This window comes from Montipora capricornis, chromosome 11, assembly GCF_036669925.1.
Source record: "Montipora capricornis isolate CH-2021 chromosome 11, ASM3666992v2, whole genome shotgun sequence".
Lineage (NCBI taxonomy): Eukaryota > Metazoa > Cnidaria > Anthozoa > Scleractinia > Acroporidae > Montipora > Montipora capricornis.
In genome coordinates, this window is record NC_090893.1 from 4440787 (window position 1) to 4463286 (window position 22500).

The following is a 22500-nucleotide window of genomic DNA, read 5'->3' on the forward strand; positions in this document are numbered from 1 at the left end:
GCTCCTGCTGTGTCAAAACTCATCCTCAAGGGAGGAACAAATGCAGAAATGGCACCACCTATAGAGTACATGACAGATGTAAGTTTGATTGATGAACTTTGATGATGATGAACTTTATTCGATGTATTTAGCTGACGCTAATTGGGGACACACCATAAAGATAAAATAAATAATGACTACTATGATAACTAATAGATAAGAAATAAGCTATAAATTAAATATACATTACCGGTAATTTTACAATGTGCTAAAATAATCAAAACAATTCTAAGAACACGGGAACACCTTAAGAGGTACAAATTACGCACGCGGGGCAATTGTTGCCATTTATCAGTTAAGTAAGATCCTTACATCTAATATGAAACCTAGACAGGCTGCTCGTTTCAGTGATGTTTTTATCTAGCTTGTTCCATAAAAAGGGTCCAAAATATCTAAGAGAGTGTTTACCATATAATACAGAATTAAATCTAGGAATATCAAAGTTTTGGTTTCTAAAATTATATTTACAAGACTTAGTACTGAAAATATCACAAATGAAATCGGGAACTAGCCTATATTTAACCTTGTACATGTGTATAACTATGTCTTGCAATCTCCTATTAAAAAGGCCTGTAGTTTAGCACGATCTAATAAGTTCATATACGTTTGTGAATTATGTTGTAGATCGTACTTTGGATGCCATAAACACAGTTATTTCCAAGATTTGTGTTTAGCCTGCCATCCTTTTTAAAGGATTAGTATAAGTCTAAGTGCAAAGTCTATGTTAATTAAGAAAATAAGAAAATAACTTTTGTCTAAAGTAAAACAGGAAATTAATGTTACTGTTGCTGTGTAAAAATTTACACTAATCTTTTATTGGTTGTGAAAAGGAGACTGAATCAAAGTTTGAAATGTCCTTTCAGCATACTCATGAAAAACAACTATCTTAACTTCTGTTTAATTAATTAATAGTATAAAACTAAATTATTGACACAGTGGGAGGAGAGCAGGAAAACTGCATATGAGTGATATGATGAAAAACTAGTAAAGTTTTTAATGGAAAATAACACAAGGGACAATAATACAAGAAAATATTAAAATGGTTGCAAATTGATATATTCAATGGATTCAATAAAGAAGCACTGAAAGCCGATGAAAAGCATCATCTACTTAGGAGTGACGAGTGGTAAAATCCGAGACTCGCCGAGACACTGAGATCATTGTTTGTGAATCCGAAACGGAGACCAAAACATGCAAGACATCACACCGAAATAAATGCAATATAAACAAGACTTCAAGACTTGTCACAAAGACTATACATGTTGAGGTTTCGAGATCAGATGAAAAGTTTGGGAGTGCCAAGATTTTGGAGGTACCATTCGCCACCCCTCTATTTCACATAGAGAAGTCGGCTAAATTGAAAAAATTAAAGACACTTTCTTTCAAAGTAACCTAAGATTAACACTCATTTTGATATTAATGACAAAGTGAATTTGTTTAAACATGAATATCAATTTTGCTTTTGAAATGTGTTGTGAGGGAGCATTCTCTCAAAAATGACCAGGGGCGTAGCTAGGATTTTTTCAAAGGGGGGGGGGGGGTGGGGGTCACATTCCCCCACACCCAGGGTACTTACTGGTCATCCACAGTGTTTTTGGGGAAAGTGACAATTTTGTAGATGAGCAGTGAGTGCAGGGGGACAAGCCTACAAAAATAGCTTCATACTATCATCTCAGACATCCGTGGACAACCCCTTTTTTCCAGTCCACTTCACGGACAGTTAAAAAAATCTGATCTGGTGACAACATTTTTGTGGCTCTGCAATTTCGAAAAGCGTCAAAAGATCGGTATTTTGGAAACCGCAGAGCCACAAAAAATGTTATCATGTGATCAGAATTTTTTAACTGCAGACTGAAATCAACGGTCTGTGAAGTGGGCTGAAAAAAAGCCCTTGTCCACAGACATCTGAGATCGATAGTACGTGAAGGAAGTTGCAGGTGACATATTAAATTACTCTGTTACAGTCTCACAGATATGATTTCTATTATGTTGTTGACTGTCACATGGTGGGGGGTGGGAGGGGGGGGGTCACGGGCACCCCAGGACCCCCCTGGCTATGCCCCTGATGACATGCCCACAGACACCCCTAAGGAAAGGGGTCATTAGGCCTCTTGTTGATACAATTGACACTACAGTTACTCCACTCAAACCAGCCATCAACTTCAAGGTTTATTAAATCCCTTTGTGGGGTGCAGGGATGGCGCAGTGGTGAGAGCACTCGCCTTCCACCAATGTGGCCCAAGTTCAATTCTCAATCTCTGTGTCATTTACAAGTGGGTTAAGTTTGTTAGTTCTCTACTCTACAGCGAGAGGTTTTTCTCAGGGTACTCTGGGTCTCCCTTCTCTTCAAAAAAATTTCAGTTTATAAGTGTCCCTATAATAAGTGCTCCAGGGCTAGAAGACTAGACAATTAAATAAAGCTCTCTTTTCCTTTCCTTTCCTTTCCCTGAATATGCTTCAGGCAATGTGTTTGTTTTCATTTACTTTATATTTGACACTCCAAACAGGTTATGAGACCCATTGTAAAAAAACTGGGTGTACAGTTTGACTGTGACATCATCAGCAGGTCAGTTATATATCATGATTGCAAATGAACTTGGCAGAAGTTCACAAATTCAGAGGCTAAATTAATTTTTATTTATTGACCTTCCACCCCTAAACTGGCTTCCATTGGTGAATGAAATATTATTATAATGTCTGGCACCAGAAAAAGTAATATCTGTAAGTGTCACTCTGAGGAGGGAAAGAGTTATAATTTATGTCTCCTCCAATTTAGAACACCCATTAAGTAAATGAAGTAAATTATGTGTGCTAAAACTAAATCCTTGGCAGGATGATTAAAACTTATTTATTTTCTATGTTTACTTATAAGTAGCCTTTCTCATGATTAGCTTCATGTAATTGTGGGTGCAAGACTGTTGATAGCCATTTCTTTTTGGCCTTGTTGTTGAACTGAGAAGTGATTTAGATACTTTTATACAGGATTCACACCTAAAGACACAAGTCTGATCCAAAACCAGTTAGTATATTATGAGATGCTTGATGTATCTTGTAGCTTCTGCAGTGGCAAGGAACCCTCAGTGCAAGACATTACTAAACCACGAAACACCAAAACACCAAACCAAAACACCGAAACACCATGTTCAACCCCACTATACATTGAATACTAACCAACAAAGGTTGGATTTTGAGATTAAATCGTTTTAGGCTTGAAACATTATTGCTCCTAATTCATTAAGATTAAGATTAGGATTCAGATTAAGAATGAGATAAGGAGCAATAAAGTTTTAGGCCTAATTAGACTTGATCACCTTTTTTTCCAAAGGGGTTATTTTCCTAAAGGAGGAGGTGAAGTTCACGTAACAGTAAATCCGATCAAACATCTGCGACCATTACAGCTACTGGAAAGAGGACCTCTAGCAAGAATCACTGGCCAAGCTTTTGTTGCTGGTGTTCTACCATTCAGGGTTAGTTCTTCTCAATTTATGTGTAATAAATGTCTCTTTCTGAGTTTGAAGTTCATACAACTGTATGATTTATAACTTAAAGGTACTGATGTAGCTGCTGCAAAATGAGAGGAAGTAAATGGAAACACTCAAAACTTTGATTGACAAAATTTTGAAAGAATTCATTTGAGTGAAAAAGAATTAAGTTACAGTTCAGTTAATGGCACGTTTTAGAAAGGATGTGAGTCAGCCGCTAACCAGTTTCAGCAGTTTTAAGCGTTTGATTTGCTCAGTTCAAGAGTTTTTGGTATACAGAAACCCGCCATATGTATTGTTTTCACATGACGTAACAGCGGTCATGTTGGTGTACCCAACTAATCCTTTGGGAATTGAGCTCTATTATCACGCACACATTTTCTTTTGTTTCGGTGGAAAAACAAGATTACTTATCATGTGAGTGAAGACACTCTATAGCCTGTATAATTTCCCCTTGAGCCATATACAAGTTGGGTTTAATTAAGATTTTGCTTAGGAGGTGATCAGCATTTGGCAACTGAGCATTTTTGATGCCTTGGATATAATACAGCAAGCAGAAAAGATGAAAACAGCTGGGCAAAGTTGTGGCAAAAAGTGTGCACAGCCGGTCAATTTGCCCAGTTCCTGGCCATTAATGAATCCCCTGCAGACATTGTAATATTATATTGAATGTAAAAAAAAAAAAGAAGCAGCCATACAATTAAGGTCAAGCAAGATAGTCATTGATTATATCATATATTATACTTTTAAATGCAGCGACAAAAACAAACTTTTGAAGCTAGAATACTCCTTTACTGAACTGACCAATCAAGGGGTACATAACATCTGAAAGGTATGAGAAATTACATGAAGCCATCATGTCTCCTATTCTTAAGTTCACAAAATTCAAGGTAGTACTGAGCCTCAAAAAATGTAAGCAAAATAATAATTATTAGTTCAACATCTTATCTTCCTAATTACCTGGCATTCTTACCATTAGGTAGCACAAACTATGGCAAGGGAAGCAGACAGGATCTTGAAGAAGAAATACCCAAATGTTGACGTTAACATTGAACCAGTTCAGGAACCAGATAACAAGTCACATGGAAATGGAAGTGGTATAATGTAATGAATTCCTTTTTATCATAATTACATATTTTGCAGTGGTGACTCTGGGAGCTGTAACTGCTGTACTTCATACCATACTTTACATTTTAATTGTCAGGGTGATTGCGGAATCAAAAACTGGATGTAGATTAGCTGGCTCAGCACTTGGAAGAAAAGGTTCGTTAAAATAATTCCAATTTTACAGTTAAAAAATTGAGCATAAGAGAGTGAGGTTCATTGGAGTGTTCATTAAAGTGACGGACAACTAGTGTGCAGGACTTTCTTGTAGTGTTTAAAATTACTTCACTGTACAAGATGTCTGTGAATGAGGATCTGTCTCTAACTTTTCTCAAGGTGTCCCTGCTGAAGAAGTAGCCAGGAATGCAGTTGATGAACTTACAAACAATCTTCAACACGGTGGCTGTGTTGACGACCATCTACAGGATCAAGTAAGCAGCCGACACCCCTTTATTTTGGAAAGAAATCCTTCAAGAAGCCTATTCCCCTAGCGAAAGAGGCTGACCCCCTCAATTTTAATTTGTGATTCAGTCAAGGTTCATTTTTTTCTACAGCAAAGAAACTTGTTAAATAACCCTTCATTGAGGCACTACTTCCTGATTTGACAAAATCCTTTTTTTCTGTGCAACAGAAAACAATAATATTTTGCAGTTTGTCTGTTGTGATTCTTAAAAGGGGAAAATCCATTTTCAGCTTGTCATCTTTATGGCGTTGGCAAAGGGACACTCTTCACTGAGATGTGGACCTCTAACAATGCACACTCAAACAGCAATATATGTAGCAGAAAAAATCATGAAGGTGAGAATACATGAAGCCTTACACCAGGCAGCTGACAAAGCTGGATACATCAGTAGATTTTTAGACACATCTCTGACCTGGAGGCATCTGAACGCAAAATTGCTTACTTTGAGAAGTTAAGTTGTGAGAACTGAGAGAAGATAAGAGGAATGCCGATATTTTTATGAGCCACAAACAGAGCTGAATTCTCAGACTTCACTAATTTGTCATGTCATGTCATGTCATCAGGTGAACATCATCAATCAAGAGTTAAATACAAAGGAGCTGAGGTGCTTTTAACATCACTGATATTTTGATTAACTCTTGTTCAAATAGCTTGTTGCAGCATTCACTGCCCTAGAAGCGATACCTACAACTGTTGAAAGTGTTCCACTTAACACAGTTGTAGAAAGCATCCTTCAGATGCCAATCTAGGGTCGTTGTTTGATGTCAAGTTTAGTTGGGTTTTCACCCATGACTGGTCTCATATCTGGAACACCAAGTGTCAAAAGGGTTGTAAGAACTTTTTTTCAGTGGGTATTGTAGGGTTTGCAGGAAAAAAATGTACTATCTTTCAAGGAAAATTGTGGCGAAGTTTTTCACAAAGACAACAAAATAGCACAGGTTGTGATTTTCTCCGGCAGCCAACTAACTTTGATAACCTTGTGTTGTTTCAGCTGTATTGTACTTATGGATAAATTCTGTTTTGTTGTCTTCCTAGGCAAAAATAAAGGTTCAGGAAGTGTCAGACAAGGAAGGATGCATAATTGAATGTGAAGGAATAGGTTTACAGAACCAAAATCTGTAGCAAATAATTATTTATAACGAAATAAATCAATAAACAAGCATGAAAAAGAGTGATTGTATTTCTGTCATTTACTTCTTTGTTGCCACTCAATTCCCCCACTGGAAGGGTGAAGAGTACTACATGTATCCACCAAAGAATTCTTCATCCGCTTTTAAAAACCACCTTGGTTTTGAAAGTCCCTATTGTGCCTGGCACTGATTTATCCACTGGACATCACTGTCCACCTTTTTGAACAACCAAGATCAGGCTCTCAGTTGTTCAAAGCTTGGATTTTTTGTCATGGTTGATTCGTCGCTATCCATCTGGCCGGAGTTGTTCAAAGGGTGGATAGCACTATCTACTGGATAACTCAAAAACTCACTATTGGTTTTGCTAGTGTTTAGAGGGATTTTCAATTGAGTGTCGAAAGCTGACTCGTCACCAGTTGTCTTCCCCCAACAAGACCATGAAAGACAACTGATGATGAGTCTGTGTCGAAAGTAATAAGCGAATTGCTTTGGTTTTGCATCACTTCAAACAGTGATTGGTTCAAAGTTCTTGTGCCACTTTTTCAACCAATCAGAAATGAAACCAAAACCAATCGCGGCTTACATGTCCACATTTTCCTGCGCTTTGTGCCGGCTAAGTGTAATTACTTGGAGATTTGATTGGTTTACTGGATTGTCTCCGTCCTTTTTGATTTGCCAAAGTATTTAATTCAGTTTTGGTTTCACAACCTTGATTGAAACTCGCTCTATCTGGCCTCAGCTGTTCAAAAGGTGGATAGCTCTATCCACCAGAGGCCGGTTGCTTGAAGCCTGGTTAGTGCTAACCGTTGGTTAAGAGATATCAAAACCTATAGGTTTCCATGGCATTTAATGCTGGTTAGTGCTAACCATGCTTCGAGCAACCTGGGCCAGATAAATTTCTATCCAGCTAACCCAAAGCAAAACCAATTGAGTTATCCAGTGGACTAGTAGTGATTTATCCAATGGATAGCGCTAATCCACCCTTTGAACAACTAGGGCCTTCTGGACAGTGATTTCTCTGGCCCCAGTCATTCGAATGGTGGATAGCGCTGTCCACTGGATAAATCACTATCCACTGGATAACTCAATTACTTTTGCTAGTGTTTACACGCTGGATAGTGATTTAACTTCGTATTGTTCGGTTTATGAGTTTTGTTTTAAAAATTGAAGCGCAGCCAGGATTAGGCATATTAAAATACAATAAAAAACGTTCTCTGGCTAAAAATTTTGAAAAAGAATATAAGCTTTCGGCTGTCGATCTACAGCCTTCCACGGATAAAACGTTGAATGTAAATTAGTGAAATATATACAAAAAAGGCGAGATAAAAATGATAAAAAGAACAGAGTAAAGGTATGAAAAATGGTTGCTATTGTTTAAAAAGAATTTTATACTGATTAGGAATCGGCTTAAAGTTATTGTCAGCATGCTTGGTAGAAGAGGTGTGCCAGGCCTCTAGAGTTTTCCTAACACGAAAAGAGCCTTTGTCGATAACTCGAGACTGATTGAAATCAATGCGATGACCGAAAGACCACGCATGTTTCGCAATGTTTGACCCATTAGCACATGTTTTTACATTCCTAACGTGTTCTTTCTTGCGGGTTTCAAAGCAACGGCCAGTTTCACCTATATAACACCAATCACAATCGGCACAGGGTATTTTATAAACCACGTTGGGTTGGTGTTCAATAGCTGGTCTGAATTTAGGAGAAAGGAATTCTTGTTGTAAAGTCTTGAGGGGCTTATTTACAACTCGGATATCGTGTCTTCGAAGAATTCTTGTTAGAGGTTGCGTAACACCATTGATAAAAGGAAGGACAGCAAAACCGTTAGGGTTCTCTTGAGGCGTAAACCATTTAAAAAACATGCCAACCAATTCTTCAGGTGAAGGGATGGCATGTGTGGGTGGTTTGGAAATTTCTGCTTTAAGATATTGGAAATAACAAAGGAGGGATAGTTGGCTCGTAGAGCATCAAAGACGTGATTGAGCCGATTCCTAATCAGTATAAAATTCTTTTTAAACAATAGCCACCATTTTTCATACCTTTACTCTGTTCTTTTTATCATTTTTATCTCGCCTTTTTTGTATATATTTCACTAATTTACATTCAACGTTTTATCCGTGGAAGGCTGTAGATCGACAGCCGAAAGCTTATATTCTTTTTCAAAATTTTTAGCCAGAGAACGTTTTTTATGAGTTTTGTTTTGTTTTTCATGTGAGAAATTATAAGTCAAGGACCAATTAAACCTTCCATATTTCGCATCGTTATTCAAGTTATTTTCAAAGATTGACTCCTATCCTGCTTCTGTGGTGTTATCCTCTAAAGCCCTTTATCCTTGAACAACGAAACAGGTTAGTTTGAGGTTTACATACATGTTCGATTTTCTGAGAAATTTTGCGAAACTCAAGGACAAAATGCCCTCATCTACAACAACTGCTGAACCACAAAACTATTAAGCGCTTGAGGCCCTGATTTTTTTGTGAATCCACAGTTCCAGAAATTGAAGAATAAAAGATTAGTATCCCCATGAACATTTAACAAAGAAATTGAGAAATTGCTTTTTTTGCCATCAAAATTGGCACCTTTTGAACAACTGAAGCCCGCCCCAATAATTGTTATCCAGGCTGGATAACTTAATCGACCTGATAGCCTACTAACCAGAGTATGAAATATAATACTCCACATTTTGTTGGCCAAGGTTTCTTTTAGAGAGGCTTTTACTTAGATGTACTCAGAGTATGCATGTTTCTTACTAAGTGAATCCTGGAATTTTGCACAGAAGGAAACTGTTGGATATTGACTTTTATAAAATAATTAGGATAGTACATGCACTCTCACTGGTCAATAGCTGTGTTTAGTGAGAGTATGTAAACACAACTGTTGTCAGACACAAGTTTTGATTGACTGGTAGGAAATATGAACGTGTATCAAAAGAATGTGTTTCAGTCAATTTTCGTTCATTTGTCGAATTCTTTTGGGGAAATATTTTCTGACGGCAACAATAGGGGACTCTTCCGTGTTTACAAAGCCTCGTCTAAACACTCAGGGAGTTGGGAGAATTCAAGACAGTTATACAAACCCTTGACATAACTGTCTCATCTCCCCCTGATGTTAAGATGAGACTATGAACACACGGAAAAAGTTCTCTGTTGCTTAATTCCACCAGATAAAGATATCTGACCTTTGAACTACTGGGGCCTGTTTGAAGTGTGGAATTTTCTTCATATTATAATATTTTCCCTCCCATAAGTGACACTTGAAGATTTTACTCTGCCAGATGCCAGATGATTTTACTTGTCAGAAGGGAGCCCCTTTGGGGTGAAATGGTTAGCAACAGCTATTTCCGGTCAAAAATTTTCCCGTAACTGCAATTTTCATAATTCTGCTAAATTAATCTTCAAGCGCCAATGGCCAAACTTTGTTTTGCCTTTCATCAATCAAACTTCCGACAGTAACCACAGATGACAAAATCAATTGATGCGTAACTGAAGGGCGGAGGGGTTGGCGCAGTGGTAAGATCTCTGCCTTCCGACCCTAAGGTCCCGGGTTCCATTCCCGGGGCTGCCGAGACTGGCATATTTGGCGACCTTCTTTCCCGCTAAAGTTCACTCAGCTTTCCATCCTTCCGAGGTCAGTAAAATGAGTACCAGCATGCATGGACTGCTTAGAAGCAGCTGTAATTTGCGCCTGTATATGCTTCCACTCCGCTGGGGGTGAATTGATCATTGTAAAGCGCCTTTGAGACGTTGTGATAAGGGTGCTATATAAATGCACCACTTTACTTTACTTTACAATCGTAGATTTGAACTCAAATCTTTTTACTGAAGAATTTCTAAAAACTTATCATAAGGGTGTTCGAGCTGTGAACTGAACAAAAACTCCAATTCTCTTTCCGGAGGCGGAGTTAATCTTCCCTGCTATGTTAGGAAATGTGATTGATGGAAGCCAAAACGCAGTTTGGCGCTTCGCGCTTGAAGGTAAGATTCCGCATAATTATGAAAATTGCAGTGACAAAATTTAATGTCAAGTATTCAGTGTGCATAGCTCTTCCCAATGCTTGGAGTTTATTTTAAAAGCTATATAATTATTGGCTAAACCATTGGATAAAGTTATGATCTTAAACATAACTTAGGACTGATGTATTAACTCCTTTTCCCTCCCAATATTGTAAAATTCACACCCACCCCAGAATCCATTTGCTGTGCTTTCCCAATAATTCCTAAATGATGACGACATGCTTGGTCTAGAATATACAGCAATCCTGCATTAGTGTGGTTGGCACATTGATAACAGTTAATATCCATATGTTTCTCGCTGTAGGCAACTATTCAAAAATCCACATGAAACAAAAGGGCTTCAGCTTTTTTTACAAATTGTAATATTACAAGTTCATCAAGACACAAGCCTCCCTTCACAATAAATTATTATGCATTTCATGACTTGATCCCTGTTTTCTTGGAAAGTAACAACAACACTGGATAATGAATATCTTCCTCATACAAAGGATCTTCCCTCTTGGCTAACTGATGTCTTGACCACACCAAAGGGTCATAGTTTCTCAACATGGTCACACTGAATCGAGAGCGAGCCTTGCTGCAGAATAATTCCAGTGTATTCTTTCGACAAGGAGCCATCACAATTGCCAAACCAGATTCATTGAGTAGTGCATCCATAACATGAACTAAGCCAGACTGACACTGAGTGAAAAACAGACAATCAGCACTGATAATGAAATCAAATTTAAATTCCAGATTTGAAAGATTTGCATTTTCATCCCAAATCAAAGATTGACATGTCACAAGGGTTGAACCAAAAGACGGTTGATTTCTGTGAATGATAGCTCTCATGTTTTCCACACAATCATAATTGCCGTCTGTTAGTACAACATGGAAAGGCTCTGCAAAAGAAGCCAGGAAAATCCCAGCAAGGCCTGTCATTCCTGCTCCAAGCTCACAAACTGTTTTACCATTGAGTTGATTCTTGTTTTTAACCAAGTAATATGTTAATACTTCTTCCGAAGGCCATAAGCAGACGTTACCAGTATTGTCAAAACCGGTCAAATCTTCTAGAATAACCTGTCTACTTCGTTGCTTCACGAGCATTGGTTTGTTCACGTGTGAACCAAAAAGGCGATAGTCAGTCCACTCATAATCACCTTCACTTTCCAGAAACGTTTTAGAAAACAAGTTAAACCCTGAAAACCGTCGCACAGATACGTTGATATTCTCTCTTCCAAGTGCTTGCTTGTTGATAACTGAAGCTAACAACTTCCATCTCTGGCGAGCTTTTCGCTGCCAGTCATTCGCCATTTTATTCGCTTATCTTTCTATGTTTGACGGGATAGAACTGACGTCATTAGGTAACGCACTAACAAAGATGGATTCGTTGTGTGATCAATTCCCTCTTCACAAAGCTATTTTTGAGGGCAATTTGCGCAAGGTTTCAGGTTATTTACGCACCTGTGACATAGGAGAAAGAGATATACATGGTAAGAGCTGGCTTTTATGTAGCGATCTTGTTTTGGAAGCTTCCAACGGTTTGTTTTGCTTCTCGCCTATTACCCGGCCGGCATGAAGCTTATCTAAGCTTGAGCTCATGATTGTTTCAGCTGGTTGATGTTTTCGATTCTTTTCACCAACCTAAATGAAGATTATTGGTGTCGATCAGAATCATATCAATGCTACATTTGACTAAATGCTGTTTGGATGGCGAAATTTTGAATAAAATTATGTAGGATCTGGAACATTCTTGACATCGACAAGTTGACTTCTCGTGATATGACGACATAAATGTACATGACTGTATCAACAAAAAGTCGCTTAAACAATTTATTGATTCCAGTATCAGGTTTGCTAAGTGTGAGAATTTGATTTACATAACTCTTAATCCTTTTCCTTTTTTGTCGGAACATTAGTCTTCAATCCATGGAGTTAATTTGCCAAAAATGCGATAGCATCAACTTTTGTTTGTGATTTTCTGATAACCTTAAATTATTAAAAATATATATATTTAAGAGATTGCAGTGTCTTAATACAAATATTGTGGTTTTATGGTATGGCTTCTCTGTAAAGGAGAATTTTAGAAATAAATCTATGATGCATGTGAAGTATGGGTGACCATCTGGATTACTGTGTGTCGAGACAAGGAGACCCTCAGTCAGTGCACCCAAAAGCAGAAGTTCTATTTTTATTGATGTAATTTGATTCATAAAATTGTCCTGAGGCAATGGAAGGCATTAATGGAATTACCATTGCAGTATCCAAGCGAAAGAATCTTTGCTTGAGAATCTTTGCTTAAGATATTAAATTTCATAGTATATTAATAGAATTGTCTTAAGATAGAAAATAAAGAAACATTAATTTCTGTAGGACAAGCTTTTCAGCCTTGTTTGTCAAATGTCACCAATATGAGGAATTCAAAACCAGACTGATGCTTATCAGCTTAAAATCAGTGTACCCAATTGGTTTTTAATGTCTTACTGGGAATTCTAAGTATTTAATTCAGGTAAAGATAAGGGAGTGCACAGATGAAGGGGCAAAAATTTTTGTGACAGATCTTTATTGCTGGGTTTACAAAAAACTGCTCAGTCAAAGTTTACACTACATCAGATCTTAAAATCAGGGCCAGGGTTGGTCTGCCTGAGAATTGTGATGAGCACTCAACTTGTTTTTAGTAGCCAATTTAAGGTCTTGTGTTAAAGTGCCAAGGTCACATGTCATGCTGGTTGCTGAGACAAAGAATGTGTGAGAAATCAAAGTGCTGTCCTTGTTGGGAGCTTTAAAGGTGAAGGTAAAGGTAAAGATGAAGGAAACTGGTTGTAATCTTTACAAAATCAATTCAGCCTTTAACTAATTTATAGGTTTTTTACAAGTGAATTAATTGCATCACTTTTTATCAAAATTATGAATTTTTTGTATTCCTCAAGTTACTGTAAAAACCACTAGTGGCATTTTCTCTTTCCTCAGGAAACACACCTCTTCACTTGGCAGTTCTTTTAGGCCGCAAAGGTGAGGTTTTTAATAAAAGATGAGCTTACTAGGGCAAAATGGTACCCTAGAAACACACTTCCTACTCCAATGCTAGCAAACAATGCAAAGGCATGATGCTGTGAATATTCACTGTTTCACAAACAAGAGACATCCTCACACATGACTTGTACAAGTACTCACTAAAACTGGCTGAGACCTCTATACAATGTACATACACAGCACTCCTGTTGTTAAGTAAACTCCATTAGATTGTATTTAACTGCATACAAGGCTGCTGCCTAACGGTTGCCTGGTTCCCTAGGTTCCTTATTTGTGAGTGTGGGCGACCAAATTTCTGAACAAGTAGCCCAAACAGGTACCTTGATTCATCCTCACTTTCTTGTAAATTTGATCCCAGCTGGAATTAATTAATTCATGGGCTCTTGAAAAAATGACTCGGGCTACTAACTTTTAATGTTGGAAGCCCAAAGGGCTCCCAGAAAATTTTTCTTAGGCAGGAGCCTTGGCATTTATAGTGTTTTAGATGTACATGACTGTATCAAATTTAAGTAGACTCCAAAACTGTCTCAGGGGCTTCCACCCCTCCCCCCCTCCTACCTTTTTTGCTGTTCTTTCCTTATAAAAAACATGGTTTAGAGGACACTGTGGTGTATTTTTTAATGCGTTCTCTCCTTCTGTTCTCAGAATGTGTGTACTTGTTGCTAGCTCACGGAGCACAAGTCAAGGTTAAGAACAATTTTGGATGGAGTCCACTTGCTGAAGCAATTAGTTATGGAGATCGACAGATAAGTAAGTGAGAGAGTACTCCCTGCTAGATGTGAATTTCATTGGCTTGCAATTTAGCAATACGTACTTGAGTCAATTTAAAATGTAAAAGAAACTGAAGTGGTGTGTAGGTGATTCCAGATAATTAACCCATTGACTCCTGAGAGTGAGGCTTAACAGATTTTACTCTTTCTAATGCTAACTGGGAGCGTCCTAGCACATCTGAGGGATCAATAGGTTAATCATGAGAAAGATCCAGGCAAGAGTACGGTAAAAGCTGACTGTGTGTAAGCCACACCCATAGACCAACACCCTAGACGTGGACGTTCAAATTTGAGGAAAATAGTTTTTTAGAAAAATTTAAGATCAATTAGCACATGCAACATAATTTGTAAGGCTGCTTGCAGAGGAATGGAGATTCCATCTCACTTGAAAAATTTAGCTGTTTTACTTTAAGTGAAAATTCGGCAATTGCAAGAGTTCTTAGAGTGCGAGAACCAAATTCACAAACTAAAGTCTTCTTTAGGAGCCACTGCTCTTTTGAAAACAATTTTCTTCTGTTATTCATACTGTTTTTACATACTCTAATAATAATTATTAGGTAAATTAGAACTTGAGTTCCAAGTTGTCAACAAGATATTACTCACAAAGGTGGCACATATCACTGAAAATGTTCTCGTTAACAATATTTGAAGTCTCAGAAAAGAGTGACATTCTTATAATGCAAGTGAGGGAGAACTGCATTTATTTCTTTGTATTCACATTGTGGCTGTTGCATTGCCAGATTGGCTCATGATCAGGTACCGCTATCATTAACATCTTAGTGAGGCCTTGTTAGAGTTAGATCAGAGTAAATGTCTAATTTTCTTTTTGTTTTTAGTCACTGCTTTGCTTAAAAAACTGAAGCAACAATCAAGAGAAGCTCTTGATGAAAGGCGACCTCAATTAACTGCTGCGTTGATGAAGGTTTGTCTCTTGTGTAATTTTGTGGAAAACTGCAGAGCTAGGATCCTTTAGTTTTCCATGAATCTTTTAAGATTGCATCCCTTAAATTTGTTGAACTGCCACTTTTTCAAATGGCAATTGCAATCTGTTTCTTACCATTTTTCTGTACACGTTTTTTATTTTTGTTTTTCTAGCTTGGTGACTTTTACATGGAGATCAACTGGGACTTTCAAAGTTGGGGTACTGTGTTGTCATGCTTTTTTACCACTACTTAAAAATGGTTCAATGTTTTGAAAACTTTTTAGGGCTGATTTACCTGGTACAATTTTTGTCGCATGTGACAAGCTTATAACAGGCCTATGACACAAATTGTTTCGTGTAAATCAAACCTACAACTCACTTACGATTGTCGTGTACGTCAGAAAAAAATGTCATAGCATTTCAAAAAATGTTCTAAAATGCTGCAGCAATCGTAAGTCATCGTTATTGTATGCCTGTCGCACGCGACAAAAATCGTACTGTTTAAATCGGCCCTTTGATTGAAGTGCATACAGCATAACATACACACTGTACTGAGGAAAACCTTCTATTTTGCAGTTCCATTATTGTCAAGAGTACTGCCATCTGACACCTGTAAATTATACAAGAAAGGCTGTTCCATAAGGTAGGAAAATTCCCACACAAGCTACAGGGCTTATAATTATATTTTTTTTTTGTGGGAAGAAGCAACATGGAGATGTTGATTTTTCTGAGTAGAGGTTGTTCTGGCCTGAAAGGGGGACATCTCTCTTTTTATTGATCAGTGATTTTGAACTACACAATCAGCAGTATGGCTGAAGTCTCTTAAATTAAATATCTGTTCCATGTGCATCTTGAAAAGTCATTTTACAGTGTCCCCAATTAGTGCTTCAGCGCTAGAACGACTAGACACTTAAATACCTTTCCTTTCATGGGTGGAGCAGCTCATAAATTTACTTTATCTTTGTGACTGTAATACCAGTTCTTTGAAGACCATAGAAATATGTTGTCTGTAAGTACTAATTTTGTGCATCTGACTTTGGCTGAGCAAGCCTTGCACTGCTAACTTCAGATGTAAATTTTCACATGGAATGTTCGTAATGTAATGTGGTTTCTTACTTGAACAGAATGGATAGCACACTTGTGGACTTTACAGATATGAAGTGGCAACGGGGAGACCTAACCTTTATCTTCAATGGTGATGCTAGAGGTATACCACTACGTGATCACCTTCAAACTGTACTTTGAAAATTTCCTCTGCAGTTAATGCATACTACACATGAGCTATAAAACTTTGTCAAAGTTGTCTTGTGCAAACTTCTTTTCCTGTATAATCCATGGAATTAACTTGTTTACCTCGGGCCAGTTTCTAGACTAGCAACTGTTATGGTTTTTCTTTTTCTGTGTAACAGGGAAACAGGCTTTTGCTATATTAGACAATGACAAAAAAGTTTTTCAGAGGCTCAGGACAGAGGTGAGTTTGGTTACCATGAGGAAATTTACGGTAGTAAGAAAAAGTATTGAGAAATTCACCTTGTGACTCTAAAATTAAATGTCATCAGGTAAAAACTATTATTCCCTCTTCTTTTCAGGACACTGAGGCTGAAATAGAGGAAGAAGTGGACATACTTATGAGCAGGTACATTGTACTTGTCTGAAAAGATTTTGGAGGAAAGGAAAGGAAAGAAAAAAACTTTATTTAAGTGTCTAGTCCTTCTAGCGCTGGAGCACTAATTGGGGACACTGTAAACTGAAATTAACAATGAACGCAAATCAAGTCAAATGTTGGTTTTTGAGGAAAGGGGAAACCGGAGTACCCGGAGAAAACCTCTCGGTGCAGAGTAGAGAACCAACAAACTCAATCTACATATGACGCCGAGTCTGGGAATCAAACCCGGGCCACGTTGGTGGAAGGCGAGTGCTCTCACTGCGCCATCCCTGCACCCCAAAGGGAGTACAGATGTATATGTACATACATTGCACCAATGATCCCTAAACTCAGTCGCAATCTCAGTTTCTTCCCTGCTGATTGAGGACATTCTCGTGGTATTCCAGGTTAACTATCCTGCCAGCTAGCATTAGAATTATTAGAGCAACATGGGCCACGGAGAAGGAGGGGCTGGTCAGCCCCCCTCTTTTTTCCTATGGCGTTGTTTTCAGCTTGATCAAAGACTTAGTTATTTACACGCCCACTTTTTATCCCCCCACTATCAAACGTACTCCACGGCCCCTGTATTATTGCCACTTATTATTGAAACAGGGGACTATTTCCTTAAGTTCCAGTTACATGTAGGTCTGCTGGGCTTGTAACACATGTATTGTTGGACATTTTGCAGCGACATTGTTTCAGCCATGATGTCAACCAAACCTATTACCTTCAGCAGATCGCAAAATGGTTGGATCTGGCGTGCAGATAGAACAGTAAGCAACAACTTAAATCTGTTGTGAAAAGAGGTCTTAAGGGTTAACTATCTTGCTTATAAATTGTTGCAATGATTTTTTCTTTTTTACAAAAGCTTTACAGGTATACTGTATGTCGTCTTTCATTTGCATAAAATTTTCAATTTTTTTCTTTCTGTTTTTAGGAAATGATTGGACCTTATCATTCAAATGTTTACTCCATAAATGGGATGCTTCTGATATCCAGGAAAAGGTGGAATTTCATGTACTTGTTGTTTTGTTTATAAATAAATGTTCTTCTCTCTGGTATAGTAAGGGTAGTGTTTTCCTCTTACATGTAGACTGTCAGCAGTTCCTTCAGCTTTAGGTGTGTGACCCTTTTGATTCATGCAAGGAATCTTATTTAAGAACAACTCTTTTGCTTGTCATATTGGGTGTACTCACAAGGGTAAACTCAATAAGCGCCATAAACGTAAGTTTTATCTGTCCAAACATTCTGGTAAAATCTCTTTAGCCAAACCAACAAAAAAGAGGATAAAACTTTCAACTGAAAACAAGAGATTCAAGACAGTGTGCATGAAAAAAATTAATGTTAATGATTCCACATGCACTAGTTGCATGACATGCCAGTGAGTTACGTGACGAGTAGAATAACATGACAGCTTGAATCATTGAAGCAAGAGGCTCTTATTTAGAACAGACAATGGCAATCAAATTGTATCAAAGTGGTATTAACACATTTTGTATTAACAAGCCCTTATGTTTTCTTACTATCGTTAGAAGAGAACACCTAACTGATGAAGATGTTATCAAAAATAAGGTGGGTTCCATTCTAAAACAAGTGCTGTCTACAGATGAACATTAGTCATTTCATCTTTCATCGTAAAATTGCGGTGTAATTTATTGTTGACAGGCTTTAGTTGAGACCCTCAGCAAAGGAAATGGAAACATTATGGATAGTTTGCCTGAGGTGAGACATTAGTTAGAATGAAAGCACTGTAAGGAGCAGGCGTAGCCATAGGTCACAACTTTGATTCTCATCAACTTCAATGTCTGTTTCGCCTTTTTCTTCTGATTTGTGTAGCTGTAGTCTTAAACAACTGTACAATGGAGAACTGACAGAGGGAGGGGCGTAAAGCATGCACCCTCAGCTTCCATTGATACCATCCTCATACCCGAAGGAACCATTATACCAACATTAAATAGAGTGACTATGTTACTTTTCTGTGGCTGTGTGGTTAACACTAGACTTCCAATCACTACTAGTATTCCAGTTCAGAGTTCTCGGGTTCACGTTCTGTGTTATCTCTGGTTCAACTTCTCAGCTGCTTTTGTAACTGAACAACAGATCTGCCTTCCTCTCATTGGGATAGTGGTCAATAAGTTTTATCCATAAAACTATCGTTATCACACTGCTTAAAGTGCAACTACAATGAAAAAGTCAGTTCTCATTTTCTGCACATTTTGAAAATACTCAACAGGTGAAATACCGGTATTTTTTAGTAATTTGAAGAGGAAGACTGTTTAACTCCACTCTTTTCATTCAGCAGTCCTCCATTACTTGGTGGATCGAGGAGAACGTGATGTCATTTAATCACTAGTTTAAAAATGAGGTGTTGATTGCGGCTTACTTATTATGCAGAATACAAATTTGACAATCTGAAAGCCGAAACCTCTTATGCTGCATACTAAGTAAACTGCATTCAAGCACTTCATTTGTAAGCCAGTGAGTAAATGACATCACTTTCTACTCAATCAAGATCGCTGAAAGCTTATCAGTGAGAACCACACCAAGTATTGGAGGACCATCAAATGAAAAGAGTTGAGTGAAAATAAACAGTTTTCCTCCTGAAATTACATCAAAAGATTTCGCCTGTTGAGCATTCAATGCAAGTACCGGTACTTTCGAAGTGTTAAGAAAAAATGAGAAGCGATTTTTGATTATAGCAGCATTTTAAGCTTATTATTTTTGCTGTTTATTGTAGACCACACGACGAAGTTCCCTTCACCCTCCACCCAAATCTGATTTGACCTGGGATGAATATCTACTTTACGATTCGGAGAGGTAATAAAAAATAATCAGTACTCTTAATATGCCTTCTTTCAAAAAGTAATTTTGCTGAACATTGTTTGGTTCAAACGTTTTGAAGCAGGGTGTATTTAAGGTGGTTTTGTTGATAAATGATGATAATAAAATGAAGGAGATGTTAAATGCCAACCCTGGTAAAAAGAAATAAAGAGTTTTAGTTTAATTACATAGGTGATTATTGAAAATTCTCTGTGCTGATTGGTTGTACTTGAGGTGATTATTGCACGATAATCACCTAAGCAGTTTTTTCAAAATGGCCGCAAGCCATTTTGTCAAGGTGACAGACAAGGGGCATCATTTGGGAGACCCTTTGATATTGAAGTTGGGGAAAAAAGGAAAGGAACTTCATTTAAGTGTCTAGTCATTCTAGCACTAAAGCACTAATAATTGGGGACACTGTAAATATTGAAGTCAAATGTTGGTTTTTGAGGAGAGGGGAAACCAGAGTACCCGGAGAAAACCTCTTGGTGCAGAGTAGAGAACCAACAAACTCAACCCACAGTTGATTATTCCATCTGGCTTACTTAGCTCCTGTTGTTTTTTTATTTGAATTCCAAATTTCATTATTAGGCTTCCCCGAATGGGTCGTAAGATTGTGCTGAAAGAAGATAGGAAAGCTGTCAAATGCCAAGTGGCAATGGTACTGTGTTCATTTTTTTTGTATTGTCTTTAAAGCATCAGATTGTTTGTAAATTATTTCTGTTTCTCTTCACTTTTCTCCTCTGTTACTTCCTTTCTCTCACATGGGGGGGGGGGGGGGGGGGGGAGGGAAGGGGGTATCAAGAGTATAGAGGTCAAGGTTTCACTTTCACTAGTGAAGGAATTATTCAACTACAGCTAACAAATAATATTGTTGCCTTCTGTTACAGAGTGAGGAATTTCCGCTGTCAATTGACTTGTAAGTGTCATTATTACACATACAGTACTACATAGAATGTCAAAAACTTGTGCTGAAGGCATGAACCTTTTGGTGGATTCCTAATGCAAAAATAGTCAGCAACTATTCACCAAAGTGGATGGAGGTGGTGGATATTTACTGAGCCACGAAGCATCAAGGTTAATATCCACCACTAGCCATGGACGCTGAGGTGAATAGTTGTTTTAGTATATACTAAAACAGTGAGATAATATAGCACACAAAGATGATTTCCATATTGGTGCACCCCAAAGCTGTTAAGAGGTGGTGTTACCTCCTTCGTACTATGAATATTTTTTTACTATTGGACAACGGACGTCATTGGATGAATGACACTTTTTAGTCAGTGACTCGCTGGCATGGCTCTGTAGAAATATGGGAGGGGGCCTGCACCTGGTGCAGGTGGAGAAACATTTTGTTGAATAAAATTGAAAGGGACTGAAATCTGGCATAAATTTTAAGTATTCTTTTCAAAAGATTTTTTTAAAAAAACGTCTTTGGAAAAGGTCGAATCGGCAATATTTTTTTTGTTATCCAATTTACCTATTTATAGCTGTTGTTCTTTAAAACGTTTACTCTTTGATATAACGGAAAGTAGATGATACAGTTATAAATTGGCCAGGTTTTTTTTTGCAAAGGGACCACTGAGTTACATTGTTTGGAGAAGTGTGATTTGAGATTGTTTTTTTTTTCAGAATTCTCAAACTGTTAGAAGTTATCGCGCCATTCAAGCATTTTAATAAGTTAAAGGAGTTTGTAGCGATGAAACTTCCCGCGGGATTTCCCGTCAGAATAGGTATGTCCATCAGAGCGCGTTCTCTCTTATTTATCGATAATTGTTGATTTTTCGATTTTTCTTATTTACCATGAGAATGGGCGATGTTGTTTGATTAGCTCAGGTGATGTGTTTTTACTTACTTTTTTTTTTTAAATCGCGGAAAACCTTGTTTCACATTTAGTTTGTCACCCCGATGCTGTGTAGTTTAATTAAAGCACATTTAGCGTTAAATTAGGATAAATAAAATGGGAGCTTTAGGCTTTGGTGGAACAAAGCTGGAATAAGAGAGAGCTTGGTAACCGTGTTACAAAAATAAGGTGAAAGATCACTGGAGTGTTAGAACTGAATGAGTGCGGATTGAACACAAGCCGAGCCAACAGTCAGGTCTAAAAAAAAAAACAAAAGAAAAGGTGCTCCCTTTGTGATGACGTCGGCAATTTATTCGATAAGGAAGATAAACAATAACTCCTGTTTCACAGCACTTGTTTCGGCATGACCTTTGTGGGACTTTTTTTCAGGCTTCATTGCAAGTGCTGTAAATTTGCCCTCTCAACTGCGATGACCAGTAGTCGTCACAATCTGCTGGTCAAAATCCACAAATTTAAGACATTTCATGACAAACCACCACATCATTCGCAAACAGTAGGGAACTTAAGTGAAGCAAGGTGGTGGTCGGCCTTGTTTATTCAGCTCTAAAGGCTTTTGAGCGAATGAGGTCACCAACTGTGTTTGGCAGTTAAAGGTCAACAGTAACTGGTACCGTCACTTTCACATGGGTGTCATACCACAGGTGTTATTGACCCTGCAATGGACCAGCTTCCTGTTTTGGTTCGAATTTCGTTTCTGTGGTGACCGTGAAGATCCCTTGTCTTCCGGTTTTCGCAGACGCGAATTTTCTTTTTCCCCTTTTGCTCTGCTAACGTCTTGTTTCCTCACCAGAGATACCAGTCTTTCCAACCATCACGGCTCGTGTTACATTCCGAGACTTCAAATCCTGTGAAAAGATTCCTTCGTCGATGTTTTTTATACCTCGAGATTACAAGGTAAGATTTTTTCTGTAGAAGTCGTTCTATTAAACACACTACGCAGGGTGATTTATTGCATCAGATAGTTACGGCATTGCAATGCGCAAAAATGTCTCAAGTATTGAAACTGGCCGTAATTGAAGTAAAGCCAGCTAGTCTGCCATTTAAGCTTGTGCAAGTGCAATAAATTGTCCATGACTCTACTTTTCTAGACTTTCACCTTCATAAACCAAACAAATAAGTTCAAGGTCACCACTGAGATGAACTGGAGTTGATATTTATTCTTTGGAATTCCTAAATATTGCTTTTTTGTCTCCATACATTCTCTGTAATTTTGTGCCTTTGGAATTTACAGGA

The 22500-nt window shown here is 37.9% G+C and overlaps 3 protein-coding genes across 7 annotated transcripts in view; 2 read left to right on the forward strand and 1 right to left on the reverse strand.

Annotated features, from left to right (window-relative positions):
- The window catches only part of LOC138024885 (RNA 3'-terminal phosphate cyclase-like), a 10303-nt gene extending 4046 nt beyond the window's left edge, over window positions 1-6257 (forward strand). For 3 of the 5 annotated variants that reach the window (XM_068872076.1, XM_068872078.1, XM_068872079.1), the window contains exons 4-11: window positions 1-78; window positions 2547-2605; window positions 3365-3506; window positions 4501-4625; window positions 4726-4784; window positions 4962-5056; window positions 5319-5423; window positions 6124-6257. The exon at window positions 1-78 is cut by the window's left edge and continues 46 nt beyond it. In XM_068872076.1, the coding sequence (XP_068728177.1) occupies window positions 1-78; window positions 2547-2605; window positions 3365-3506; window positions 4501-4625; window positions 4726-4784; window positions 4962-5056; window positions 5319-5423; window positions 6124-6210 (750 nt within the window). In that variant the 3' untranslated portion in view covers window positions 6211-6257. Of the gene's footprint in view, window positions 79-2546; window positions 2606-3364; window positions 3507-4500; window positions 4626-4725; window positions 4785-4961; window positions 5057-5318; window positions 5424-5651; window positions 5693-6123 lie in introns of all 5 variants that reach the window. The other 2 variants (XM_068872077.1, XM_068872080.1) reach the window with 2 other exon arrangements.
- Window positions 6258-10265: 4008 nt separating this feature from the next.
- Window positions 10266-11527, reverse strand: LOC138024889 (calmodulin-lysine N-methyltransferase-like). Its single transcript, XM_068872084.1, has one exon. It carries the CDS (start codon window positions 11525-11527, stop codon window positions 10652-10654), a length of 876 nt encoding a protein of 291 aa, XP_068728185.1. The 3' UTR covers window positions 10266-10651.
- Window positions 11528-11546: 19 nt separating this feature from the next.
- The window catches only part of LOC138024888 (ankyrin repeat domain-containing protein 13C-B-like), a 13426-nt gene continuing 2472 nt past the window's right edge, over window positions 11547-22500 (forward strand). The window contains exons 1-18 of the mRNA XM_068872082.1: window positions 11547-11706; window positions 13184-13225; window positions 13892-13996; window positions 14853-14938; window positions 15112-15157; window positions 15515-15581; window positions 16063-16145; window positions 16348-16409; window positions 16528-16574; window positions 17272-17356; window positions 17521-17588; window positions 18116-18155; window positions 18249-18305; window positions 19321-19400; window positions 19995-20064; window positions 20294-20322; window positions 21036-21136; window positions 22058-22161. Of these exons, the coding sequence (XP_068728183.1) occupies window positions 11547-11706; window positions 13184-13225; window positions 13892-13996; window positions 14853-14938; window positions 15112-15157; window positions 15515-15581; window positions 16063-16145; window positions 16348-16409; window positions 16528-16574; window positions 17272-17356; window positions 17521-17588; window positions 18116-18155; window positions 18249-18305; window positions 19321-19400; window positions 19995-20064; window positions 20294-20322; window positions 21036-21136; window positions 22058-22161 (1332 nt within the window). The remainder of the gene's footprint in view (window positions 11707-13183; window positions 13226-13891; window positions 13997-14852; window positions 14939-15111; window positions 15158-15514; window positions 15582-16062; window positions 16146-16347; window positions 16410-16527; window positions 16575-17271; window positions 17357-17520; window positions 17589-18115; window positions 18156-18248; window positions 18306-19320; window positions 19401-19994; window positions 20065-20293; window positions 20323-21035; window positions 21137-22057; window positions 22162-22500) is intronic.